The 12,409-nt window shown below is 40.4% G+C and overlaps 1 protein-coding gene across 1 annotated transcript in view; it reads left to right on the forward strand.

Moving 5' to 3' along the window:
• The window catches only part of LOC311002080 (adhesion G protein-coupled receptor L3), a 224,850-nt gene that overhangs the window by 208,608 nt on the left and 3,833 nt on the right, over positions 1-12,409 (forward strand). Inside the window, exons 20-26 of the mRNA XM_083993299.1 lie at positions 511-552; positions 2,343-2,369; positions 3,092-3,260; positions 3,462-3,587; positions 6,284-6,380; positions 10,563-10,688; positions 12,137-12,154. Coding sequence (XP_083849425.1) covers positions 511-552; positions 2,343-2,369; positions 3,092-3,260; positions 3,462-3,587; positions 6,284-6,380; positions 10,563-10,688; positions 12,137-12,154 — 605 coding nt within the window. The remainder of the gene's footprint in view (positions 1-510; positions 553-2,342; positions 2,370-3,091; positions 3,261-3,461; positions 3,588-6,283; positions 6,381-10,562; positions 10,689-12,136; positions 12,155-12,409) is intronic.

Consider the following 12,409-nt stretch of genomic DNA (forward strand, 5'->3'; position numbering starts at 1 on the left):
TTCACTGTACACATCTCTACATCACCAACAAGTCATAACAAAATGACAAAAAAACGTGTTTTTCCACTTTTTTAGTCGGATAAAAATAACATTCTCCGTGCTCTCCAACTATTACAGCTGATCTTTTCAGAATCATTATTGCTGTATTTTTTTTTTTGCAAGCTTTTCTTTGAGTTATCGAGGTGAACTGGTTTGATGATCATGATAGCATGGGCTAATTAAGTCAATTTAGCTTAGTTTAATGAGGTGTATCTGCTTTTGTCTCATCTTTCTGCTCTTTGGTTTCTCTTTATGTTTTGATGTCACTTTTTCTGTTCAGATTTCATCATGCTGCCTTGTTTTAATATGAATGTTTCATCTCTCTTCCACTGTGTATCTCTTTCTCCCTCCCTGCTTTTTCTTCTTTTGATTAGCACTGGCATCCTGCCTTTTTATCTTATACTGTGTTTATCTTTAACATCTTTCTGTTTTTCATCTTTTCGTTTTTTTTCCCCTCCTTCTTCATTTTAGCTACCGTTATTATGATGGATGTGTTATTGTAGAATGGCACTGGTAAGATGCAACATTTCTCAGTAGAGAGTGTAGAATAGAATTAATATTGTGTTTGATGTGTTTTTCTCCCCCGCCTCACCCATAATGGAGACAGCGGCTGCCACTGCCCCGTGATTCATGGAATACAACATGACTTTTGCAACCAGGGTGACTTAAAATACCAAACCTGCCTCTGAATGCAGCATATTTAAAACACGACACGGGCTGAACATTTTTTTTTCTTTTAAAGAAAGGTGTGAATTCTATCTCGCGTAGCTTCTTCCCTGTGCCGATAAAAAACTTCAAATGAAATATGCTAACGAGGATGATGTCAAAGATAAAAAAAAAAAAAAAAACGTCTCCACCGACATCAAAAACTTTGCACTATTGATGTCTTAAACACTTTGAGGTGATTAGCATTTTAAGCATACCTTTGGTTAAATAATTAACACCCTGTCGGGCTGATCACAGCACTTCCTCTCTTCCTCCCAGAAGCAGCCTATAAAATGACTTTATGCAGATTTTAAAACAGGTTGAATTGACCAATTGCAATCTCATACATAAATGATCTGTGACATTGCAATGAATGGCACCTCTGCAAATTAAGTCATTTTGAAGGAAATTGGTGGTAATTTGATGCCACATTCTGAAGTAGTTCTCTGACAAAAATTGCTCTTTTTTCCTCTCTTTTTTTTAAACATTTCAGCTCTCACTTTTTCTGTGCTTCAGACATGTAGAGGTGCTCTGCTCTGCTGCAGCCCTTGGGCGTGGATAGTATATCCATATCCATATATTGTGCAGTCATTCAGATGCATCTGCGGTCTCACAGTTGAGCATAAGTGCTTAAATTGCTGCATCTGACATTTAAAAAAAAAATCAGTTTGACATTTTTTATTATAATTATTCATCAACTATTTCCATCCTAATGATGCACAGAGGATCAGTGAGTGATATTGTATCACTGGCTTTTGGGCGTGCATCAGTCCTGGCAGGGGGAAAATGCACCCACTTCATTTGGAAGTGAGTTGTGATGCTTCTCAGTGGCTCTTGTGCTGTCTCAGAAGTTTTCTTTGCCTCGAGGCTGCTACCATGCAGCTCTCAAATTCATCCTCATATTTTTATCAGATAACTCCAGAAGAAGATAAGCCGCGTGCGATATGAGTCATAGCCTCTTCATATCCTGTCGTCTCGGACGCATTTCTCATGACCTCTTGTGTCTTTATCATCCACCATCCTTTCACCGAGTAAACTGCCACTAGTTAGAGGACGGTATTTTGTTCTCTCTTTGTGCCCACACTGCTTGTGTTTCTGTGTCCATTCCGGGGGCAATCGCCTTGATGAAGTACCTCTCCCACCAGGTCATTAAGACAGCCCTGGGAAAGTTATGTTTAATGGTTGCCCCGGCGAATTCATAAATCATTTATTTTGCCGCACACCTGGCCCATTTATAATATCTTAAATGCGAAGGTCTGCCAGCATTTATGAGGGCAGCTAGATACTTCTGTGAACCGAGATAATTATGGTTAGCGCCAGTAAATCACTAACAAATCCATTCCCAACATGTCTGAATGTCTGGCCTTGATGTTTGGATGTGGATGCTGTGAATGTAGCTTTAATCCCCGCTGCCAAAATAAGCCGTCTTCCTTCCTCGGTGTATTGTTTCCCTCTAATGTCTAAATTTGTACATTGTATTTGTGGCCACACATTTTGGATTACACCTCTCCATCTCTTTTGTTATGTGATTTGATTCATTTCTGCCTGTTTTTTTTCTTTCTTTTTTGTTGTTATTTTCTCCTTGTCATCTTGCTCAGCTATCAGGATTATGAACCTGAGATCAAGTAAGACAAAATTGGAGGGGGGCTCGTTTTTCCCCCATAATGCCATGTTTGACCCACTCCCCCATATGAACAAAGTACTGTAGGACCTGATCCATCTCACTACCTCTCTGAATCATGAACATCATTTGTTGAGTGCTCAGTCATGTTGAGGGCTACATTAGTGTTACATATACATGGCCACACATGTGACAGGTAAGATGGGTTTTAAATAGCAACTGTATCTTCACAGTGCACTATATAGACATATTAGTATATATACATATAAATGAATAATAAGATATATAGATAAAGTACTCAGCATTTGGCCATAGGAAACCATATATTTTTTCTATCTGCATCCAGTCCACAAATGCATATCTGTTGCCTTCCCATCCATCCAGATCTCCATTGTCATACTGTATATATGAATCTGCAGTTTTATCATCATCTGTGGCACAAAGAGTGCAAATCAGGGAAGGATCAAGTTTCTAAGTGAAGGACAGGGAGAGAAAATAAAGATGATTAAATTCATTGTTGTTTCTAATCACTTAGTTTTCCCTCTGTGTTTGTGACGTGCCCTTTCTCCCGTCATAGAAAAAACCTTGGTTTTTCACTGTTTTCTGATTTTCTTTTGCATTTTTAGTTTAATTCACTGGCAGTAAACACTCCAGTTAAAGTAGTGACTAACTCTAACTTTTGCCAAACAGATTAGCTGACTGTGTGATGTTTCTTTTGTATCCTAGATCGTGGGTGATTGGGGCCATTGCCTTGCTGTGTCTGCTGGGTCTGACCTGGGCCTTTGGTCTGATGTATGTGAATGAGAGCACGGTGGTCATGGCCTACCTGTTCACCATCTTCAACTCCCTGCAAGGAATGTTCATCTTCATCTTCCACTGTGTGCTGCAGAAAAAGGTGCAGATTCATTTTTAAGACCGGCTGGTACCTGACAATGATATTAAACCGTTAACCACACAGAAATCGCATATTGTGACACTAGTCGACCTGATATGTTATTAAATTTATCTCATGCCTGAGTAAACATGCTGAAAAAATATAAACCTGCCCTGTTAATTTGTTTCTGCTCTGTCTTTGCTTTGGTTTCACTTTGTGCAGGTGCGTAAGGAGTACGGAAAATGCCTTCGCACTCACTGCTGCAGCGGGAAAAGTGTGGACAGCTCCATCGGCTCTGGAAAAGGCACCGCCTCTCGTGCTCCAGGACGCTACTCCACAGGGTCACAGGTGGCACGACACTTTTCATGTCCCCCCTTTTGTTGTTTTTGTCCTTTTTAACCTATTTTGTTACCTGCTACTTTTACTATGCATGTGTTTTACTACAATTTTTAATATTAAATCAGCACAAAATGAAGGTTTTTAAGGTTACAAGTCTGCATACAAGAGGTATGAAGATACACAATCCTGAGTAATCCACAGATCAGCACAGAACAAATGAGGAGAGATTTTAAAGGTGACAGCGTAACGTACGTGGGGCAAACGTCCTTGTCTGGGAGTGACAACAGCAGAATGCAGTGTGTGCTGGTTTTAGCATTCCTTTAGTACATAAAGTCAGTCTGCAATTCATTTTACTGAAGCAGGGTCTCGGCTGCACACTGGCACAGGAACACTGACTCACTGACTAAAGTACTGGCTGGGGCTTCGTGAGGAATGTGTTCATGCTCACGAATGCAGATTCCGAGCGGCTCTGCCAAAGATACGTGAATTCCGTGCGCAAGTGGTAAGTCTGCTTGTAAAGTAAATTGTCAATCGATTCCTCCCACATTTACATGAAGTATAGGATAAATTGCCATGATACACTATAATTGAACATCACATCCACATTCCAAAGAGTGTCATTTCCTTCCAGTGTTTCAATTATAAATAGTCCTCAGAGTCGAGCATACAGTGGCAACCCACGATACAAGCTGGATTCTGCATACAGATCAAAGCCGTTAATTATACACAGTGCTGTGACAAGATGGCTCTAACCTCATGCTCAGTCGCTTTAGATGAGTGAGACAGGAATGGAAACACTCACAAAGACGTGGTTGTTTATTGCTAATTCTGAGGCAACTACATGAATGTGCAATCAGCAAAGTGCACACTAACCTAACCCACTGGCTATGAGAAATTCAAGATTTTATCAGTCCAAGAAAAGACAAAAAGAGAGAGAGAAAGAGATTGCAATGTCACTTTCCACCCATCTGTGTCTCCAGACAACCTGACATATGATATGTTAATGAGATAAGCTGTGTCACTGTATGTTGCTGTTGGGACGTAGGAGCTCGCGCGTCACACAGGGAGCGGTATCGATCACGGAACACCTGCGCGTGGGCTTTTTTTTTTTCTCGTGCTTCATTAACCGTGGGATGTGATGATTAAGCTTTTCCATATAAATGTCAATCTGCAGTGGAGAATTTCAAGGAGAGATTAGACGACGTCCAAATGTAGCTAATGGCAATGGCAGCGGCAGTGACTTAATTAAGCTGAAACCTGTCTGACTCTTAAAAGCATTTGCGCCATCGCCACTGCATGACATCACTCTTAAAGCTGTCAGTTTTTGCTCAGACCCCTGCTATTATGTGTGTGTATGTATATGTATATGTGTATGTATATGTATGTGTGTGTATATATATATATGTTATATTTTGTATGTGGTTCGCAATGGATCCCTGTAATAGGAGAGCAGAGAGTGCAGTGTCAGAGATCAGCGTGTGAGTGAGTCATACCTTGACAGGTTAAAACGCAGGATAATTCCAGTTTATTACATCGCAGGTCTTATTTTTGAGTGCCGGGCATCGTTTCTATCACCTATGATAGATATATAATAGATAAATGATGGATGGATAATTGCTGAGGTCTGGTAATGTGTGGACAAGTGGTCACAAACTGTTATTTATTTGGAGGTAAAACCGAAGGTAAGTGCACTCAGAAGAAATTGCCAATAATCTCTCATTGCTCAGGGAAACTGTGCACATACACAAGTATGCTAAGTACAGTTAAATCTGGGAAATAATCAAGTTTTATTTAATCAAAAGATTGCTGCTGACCCTATCAGTTAGACAGAGTTAACAGAGATAACGTCCTATAAATAGCGTCACTCCAGGGAGCTGTAGACGGCGCTGAGGATCCAGGACTGCAGTAAAGGCAGACAGGTGATACAGGTAAGGCAGGTTAAATATCATTAACAGAAGATGGTGATTGGATGTCGGGAAAGCCATGAACAAATATTCACAACAGAAAGTTTTAGGTTTTAGGAGTTCACAATTTGCCTTCAACCTTTTACCTCCGATTAAAATCAGTGCAACTTGGGCATTTGATTAAAACTTGTATGATTGTTTATTGTGTATGTAACCAGATCTCAGCAACTTGCTTGAGTACAGGGTTATTTGGAGTATTTATGAAGGACGACCAAAACTACAAAATAGGACCCAAATCATCCCAAATTATTGTAATAAACCAACATCATTCTTCTAGTAAAGCATTTCGCTGCTTAACATCACCTGACCTGTTGTACTGTATATTCCTCTGAACTCTAATGAGAAGCTGCTCTGGCACAGGATAGGAAGTGTTCATCCAGCCCACAGGACTCCATCATAATTAACCAGAATGAACTCCTCTTGGATTGAGCCTCTGCATCCTGACACACTGATTCAGGGAGTTTGACTGATGGTTTTATTATTGACTTCACCTACCTCAGTTCTAATGCTCATCTTCAATTGGGGGGGTTACTTATTCCCACAGCTGAAATGTTTCATGGTTTGTCTGTTGTTGTTGCCTCACGTGTTTATTTTCTCCCTCCTTCAAAACAACAAGTCGACACTTGTTTATGTCTGGATCATGTTCATTTAACTTTTCCTTTTCTTAGTTGTGCTGCTGTCTGGTGTTCAGAGGGAATATTTTCCGATGTCTTCTGACGCCTGTCCTTTTTGTCTCCGCAGAGTCGCATCCGTCGGATGTGGAACGACACAGTCAGAAAACAGTCCGAGTCCTCTTTCATGACTGGCGACATCAACAGCTCTGCGTCACTCAACAGAGGTACAGTACTTGGCTCTGCACCAAATATTTTCCCTCTCAACACACCGGCCTTCACCAGACTACATAATTAATACAGGGTACTTTTTTTTTACACAAAAGGTGACTATTTTCTTGATTTAATGTCACCCCAAGGGCTCCAGACTATCAAAAGCCTTTTTTCAAATAAGTAAAGCTTTCAACCACAAACCTTAACCGAACAAGTCAAGTCAAGGCCAATCAGTCACTTCACAATAGCGACGCTCAGATGCTTAAAATGATTTAAATTCTAAATAAAAGGCTTTTTTTTCCACTCACCAAATGTTAAAAGACGCTCTAAAGCAGTGGTTTCCAACCTGGGGGGCGGGACCCCCCAAGGGGGGCGCCAAAGATCCAAGGGGGGTCGCGAAGCCCTCTTGATTTTAAGGGGTTTAATCATTTTAATGTAATTAAAATGTTAAATAAATGAGTAGGCTAAGCATTTAATTCATATATGTGACAAAATCAACTAAATTCAAGGGCCACATTAAACATTTATTTGTGTATTTAAATAGATAAACAAATAAATTATAGGCCTATATCAATAGATGATTGAATATCAACAGTTTTAAAAAATACATAATATACAGCAGGGCAATATCAGTCACAATGAATTTGAAAAACAGCATGGAACAATGGGAAAAAACCTGTAAAATTACAACATATTCTTCAGAACTTGTACTTTTAAAAACACAATTATGTTTTTAAAAGTACAAGTTCTGAAGAAATATGTTGTAATCATACACAGGTTTTTTCTCATTGTTCCATGCTGTTTTTCAAATTCACCAAAGTTTTCAATGGTAAAAATATGGGTCCCTTAAGAAAAAGGTTGGGAACCACTGCTCTAAAGGATGAGAAATGAAATGCATCAGAACTACTGTCAATAGACATGTGACGCCCCAATAGCTGAATGTGTTTGTCAACTTTTTTTTTTTTGCCTGGATGAAAGTGAACGTGATCGTGAATACAAGGCAGAGATCGAGAGGATAAACTCCTTTGGTGTCACACTGCTTCAGAAACTTGTTTATCACGTCGGCTGTTTTTTGAAGCATCAACAAATCATCTCCGCAGTCGAGTCATTTAAAGGAGCACACAGTGACAAAAGATGTCGGTTCTTAAAGACATTCATCAAAACGTCCGACAATAGAAATTACAGGAGAGCAAATTTCATACTCATGCATTTTATCCGACTTTTTATGAAGATAAGTAATTTTGGTAAAAGTATAAAAATGCCTTTTTCACCCCTTCTCAAGTGATGTGGCGTCTGAATGTTAAAGCCTTGAAACAGAATCTGGGTGTCCTGTCAGGGAGGGAAAAAAAAGTGCTGAACAACAACCTAAAAAAATCAATTCAGTGGAATTCCCTTTCAGAACCCTGTTAATAAAAAGCATTTTACCATAATGCATTTGACAGCGGCACAGTGGATAGAGTTAACTTCCCTCTCTCTGAGGTTGCTACAGAAAATAGATAGCAGGCTGCATCACATCAAACAGCAAAGAGCGCCCTGGCTGGCATCTTTCCCTAACACTCTCCCCAGTCGTCACATCTCTTGATGGAGGGCTCCAGTTCCACACTGCTCCCCATCGAAATTCGCTCTGGGCGCCTGCACGCGCAGACACTAATGCATAGTTAAAATGATGGATTAATGTTCGACACAGGGAGGAAGTGTCAAGATCTCGGTAATTAGGCACTCAGCTTAGCACCATCAACAGATACAGCTTTTATCCATTGCTGAAAGAGGCCGAAAGGGAGGTGGGGTGGAAGGCGGAAGGAAAACCGACATGGATGTTCCATAAAGACAAAGGCGGAGTTAGAAATTATTAACGCACTTTTTTTTTAGAAGCCCTGACTTTTCTCCCAGGCTGGATGGGGATAGAGACCACGCTCACAGGAGCTCGGGAATGTGCCAGAAAGTGCGTTCCGCCGCCCCAGAGCATCATGGGGAACAGATGCAAACGGAATTGCACTCATCCACGCCTGCTCCCATGTTGTTATTAAGGAATTACGTTGTGGAGGGGGTGGATATTTGTTGCTGATTCCTCTTTTTCATCCTCCACCGATAGAGCCCCACCACCACCACCTCCATCTCCCCTCCTCGCCCCGCTTTCCTTCGCACGTGAGGGAACAAGCTTGCAGCTGACACTCCTCTGGAGAGCCGTGGCGTGCAATCATCCTGATAGCGTCGCATGTTCAATTTATCCCAGCATTCAGGATTATTGCTAAACAATCAGTGCGGGTTTTTTTTTGGAAATTGTCCAATTTATCAAACACAGACACAATAAGTGGGTGATCTGTCACTGGGAGGATTTAAAAGGAGGACGCTGTTTATGGAATACACTGTAATTAGGGCAAGCAGCAACAGCAACAACAAATTACTGCGTTATATATTTTTTTGTTTGTAATTTTTTTTTTTCTAAATCAAAACAACGCTGATTTCCAAGCAAAACCATATTATGCCTAATTAATACTAAACTAGAATTAGAACAATAGTGGAAGATGAGCCTAAATCAGCAGTACTGTACTCTGTTCATTAAGCACAGTCCTCCAAGATAGTAAATATTTCTGCAATTAAAATTCCATCAAAAAGTACACAAGCAACTTTGAAAAGATGAGGGGAGTCACAAGGTAACGTAAAAACCTCCATCCGTGTGACAGATTCGGAGCATTTGAAAAGAACAGGACGCTCAGCCGGGGAAATCTAATTGCTGTGTACCAGTACTTGGGATAAAAGATGTTTATCCGCTCTGGCAGAGAGTGTGTAACGGAAGCACATGCATATCGACCTCATAAGTCTTAGATTGGGGTTCTTTAAATATAATATCATCACATCATGTTGACAGGGGAGAGGGTGGGCTTGTAAACAGGACATGAATGCAAGTCACAAACATTTTCAGCATACTTGACATTCTCTATAATGTATCCAAACACTTAAAAATAAATTATTTTCATCACAGCTGACGAAAAGGAAAAAAAAATAAAATAAAACAAACATCAGGGAATGTGCAGCAGTCATGTTTAAGGTTCTGCAGCTAATCACGGGGGCTCAGACTCTGAAGGCTGCTTTGGTGTGGTGCTATGTGGTCGGGGGGTAAAAAACTGATGAGTCATTCAAGCAAAGATCCTGGCAGCAAGTATCTGAGGACAAGCATCACATAAATAGAAGATGAGCCTGTGTTGTGTTTGCGTAAAAAGGAGGCGCGGCTGAAGCAAAGTAATGACCGTCTCAAACTAAAGAGAGGATGCGGCTTCAGTCGGAGGCAGCAGCACGTAGAGGATGAGACCAAATATGAACTTTGATCTTCGGAGAAAAGGAAAATAATGAAACCACTTCAGCTCATAAGTCTGGCAACGCCACAAACAATAACACTCCCTCCCCTTTCATTCTGATATCTGTCCTCGCACACCATATGTGCAATTTAGAATAATAACGGCGCTACATTTAACACTCGAAAAGTCTTGGTTATTTTTGAAACAATGATATGAATGACTCATTTCTCGTGTGCAGGCACCGCACCTCAACTCAGAGTTTTGGGTTTTGGACAGGAGCAGAGGAGGAAGTTGATATATAGAGTGTAGAGGCTGCTTTAGGAGGAGGATGTCTGGGGCCGCACTTGTTGCTTTATAGCGAACAAACGGCCTGTGACGAGAATTGAAAGCACTTCCTTTCTGTTCATTAGTTCAGCCTCAAAGACCAATCACCGTCCTGAGTGGTTCCTGTACTCTTGTCCTGTTTCAGTGTAGAACTGTAACACTACATGTGTCGTGTTGGCCGTGTCAGTGCTTCCTTTGATTTCTTTATTTTTCTGTAATGTATGTCTGTTAGCTATTGTACGCTGCCTGAATGTGGAGCTCAAAAAAAAAAGTGGAGAAAACAGGCTGAAAACTAATGGCCGGCATTAACAATACAATTAATACACTTTCCATTGGTCCCATTAGCCATGTCAGTTCAGCTCTGCCACTTTCATGTAGCGAACCCCCCTCACATTAATGTGATCATCTGGATGTTAATGGCTGTCATTGCTCAGCTGCATCTGCCCAACTGATATGAATGTTCTCTCTCTTTCTCTCTCTGTCTATATATCAATTTATTCTCCCACCTACCTTCTTCTGTCTCTCCACTCCTTTTTTTCTATTCTGTCTCACTCTGTCTCTTTCTGGCTGCTCCAGGGGCTATGGCTAACCATCTTATACCTAATGCACTCCTACGTCCTCATGGCACTAACAATCCCTATAATACATTGCTTGGGGAATCGGCAGTCTATAACAACCCTCTGGGCATGTACAACACACAAGGTGTGCTAGCTTCTTTTCATTCTTTAACATTGTGGCTGGGGCAGTGTTGTTTTATGTTCATGTGCAGTCCTGTAGAAACCGTGAGGCTGCACTACAGGGTCTTTGTTCCTGGCCAACCACTTCATCATTGGAGAGCTAAAAGTAATAGATTTGCACTAAACTAGAATTCCTGAGTGCAACCTCGAAGGTTTTTTACAGGGCTTTAATTAAAATAACACTGCTCTAGATGTTTGTGTTAGCTTTGAACCAACTGTAGCTTTATCACAAAAAATCCCTCAGGTTTTGTCCTGTGGGGTTTTTGTAATGGAGGTGTGTCATGGCTTCTGGTCAGGGCGTGCAATTTGGTCACACTCAAGTCGTAGCTGTTTGGCTGACAAAGAGAAAAAAGAAAAGAAAAAGAAAAACCAAGAGTGTGTCCCCATAGGGAGCCGGATACATCCCCAGTCATTTATTTTAAATGTGCTCTAATGTTGTCAGTGAAGCTTGCGTGCCATGTCTCCTGTCTCTCTGTTTTTACTGTCAGCATTTCTTTCGTTTTTAAAGCGCTGTTGGATTGTCAAACATTGTTGTTCTGTGATAAATGTCAAAGAATCTGATGTAAAAATCCAAAACACATGCAACACGATTATGCGGCGCAAAGCCTGAGCAAACAGGAAGGATTCCCTCACTTTGGCTCAGGGCTTTGATATTTCTGTAAATATAATTCCATCTGCAGTTGAACAGACACTAAAGCCTTTAATGGTGCTAATTACAGCTTCATATATTAAAAATGTGGGACAACAAGTCAACATATTTGATCCACACATTATTTTTTTCAATATACTGGTTATTACACTGATATAAAATATCAGACCCGATCAGTCATGGAGCAATCAACTGTTTTCTGAAATTTCTGAAATCATCAAATGCTTGCCTTCCCTCTACAGAGGTGTTGTGATTTTTTCTAACTCTCTCAGCTCAATAGATGATTGCTGTATCTCCAACAGTCCGTAAACTGAGAAACTTGTGTAAAACTGAGATTTAAAAAAGAGCTTTGATCAGTGGATAATTTATGTATGCGATACAAGTGCTGCAATGGAGCTCTTGACAGAGGGCTATAATTCACTAACACTGCCACAGATGTAAAATAAATATCTGGAATGCTGAAAATGCTAATGCATCAAAAGATTTACAGGCACATTTGATGCTCAAATCCATCAGCCATGTTTTACTCTGAGGGTCCTTCAAAAAGACGTTTTTTCTTCTTTTTCTGTATACTGCTGTGTTGCAGTTCTTTCTCTGGTTACACAAAGTTTTTGCATGGTGACTTTAAACAACTGCCTACTAGAAACATATTCTTGATGCATCATCTGCATACTGTATGTGCACATTTCTCTTTCGACCTGTCACTGTTATGCTTATTGTGTTTTCTTTTTCTTCTTTCCTTTCCCTCATGCTGTCCCTTAAAGAGCCCTACAGAGAGACAAGTATGGGAGTCAAACTAAACATTGCTTATCAAATGTAATTGACTTTGGCTTTACTTTCTTTTCACTCGATGCTGACAAAAAGGGCTGATGAAAAAAAAAACTGTAATTCCCTTTGGAAGTATTAGTATTCTTTTTTCTGACAAAGGCCCACAGCCTTTTTCAAACAGACCTGTAAGAATTTGGTGATATCACTTCCTGAATACCACTGATTTGTGTTGTTTGCACAGCCAGATGTATTTTAAACACTTCAGGCAT

Source organism: Trachurus trachurus, assembly GCF_905171665.1.
Source record: "Trachurus trachurus genome assembly, chromosome: 18".
Classification (NCBI taxonomy): Eukaryota; Metazoa; Chordata; class Actinopteri; order Carangiformes; family Carangidae; genus Trachurus; species Trachurus trachurus.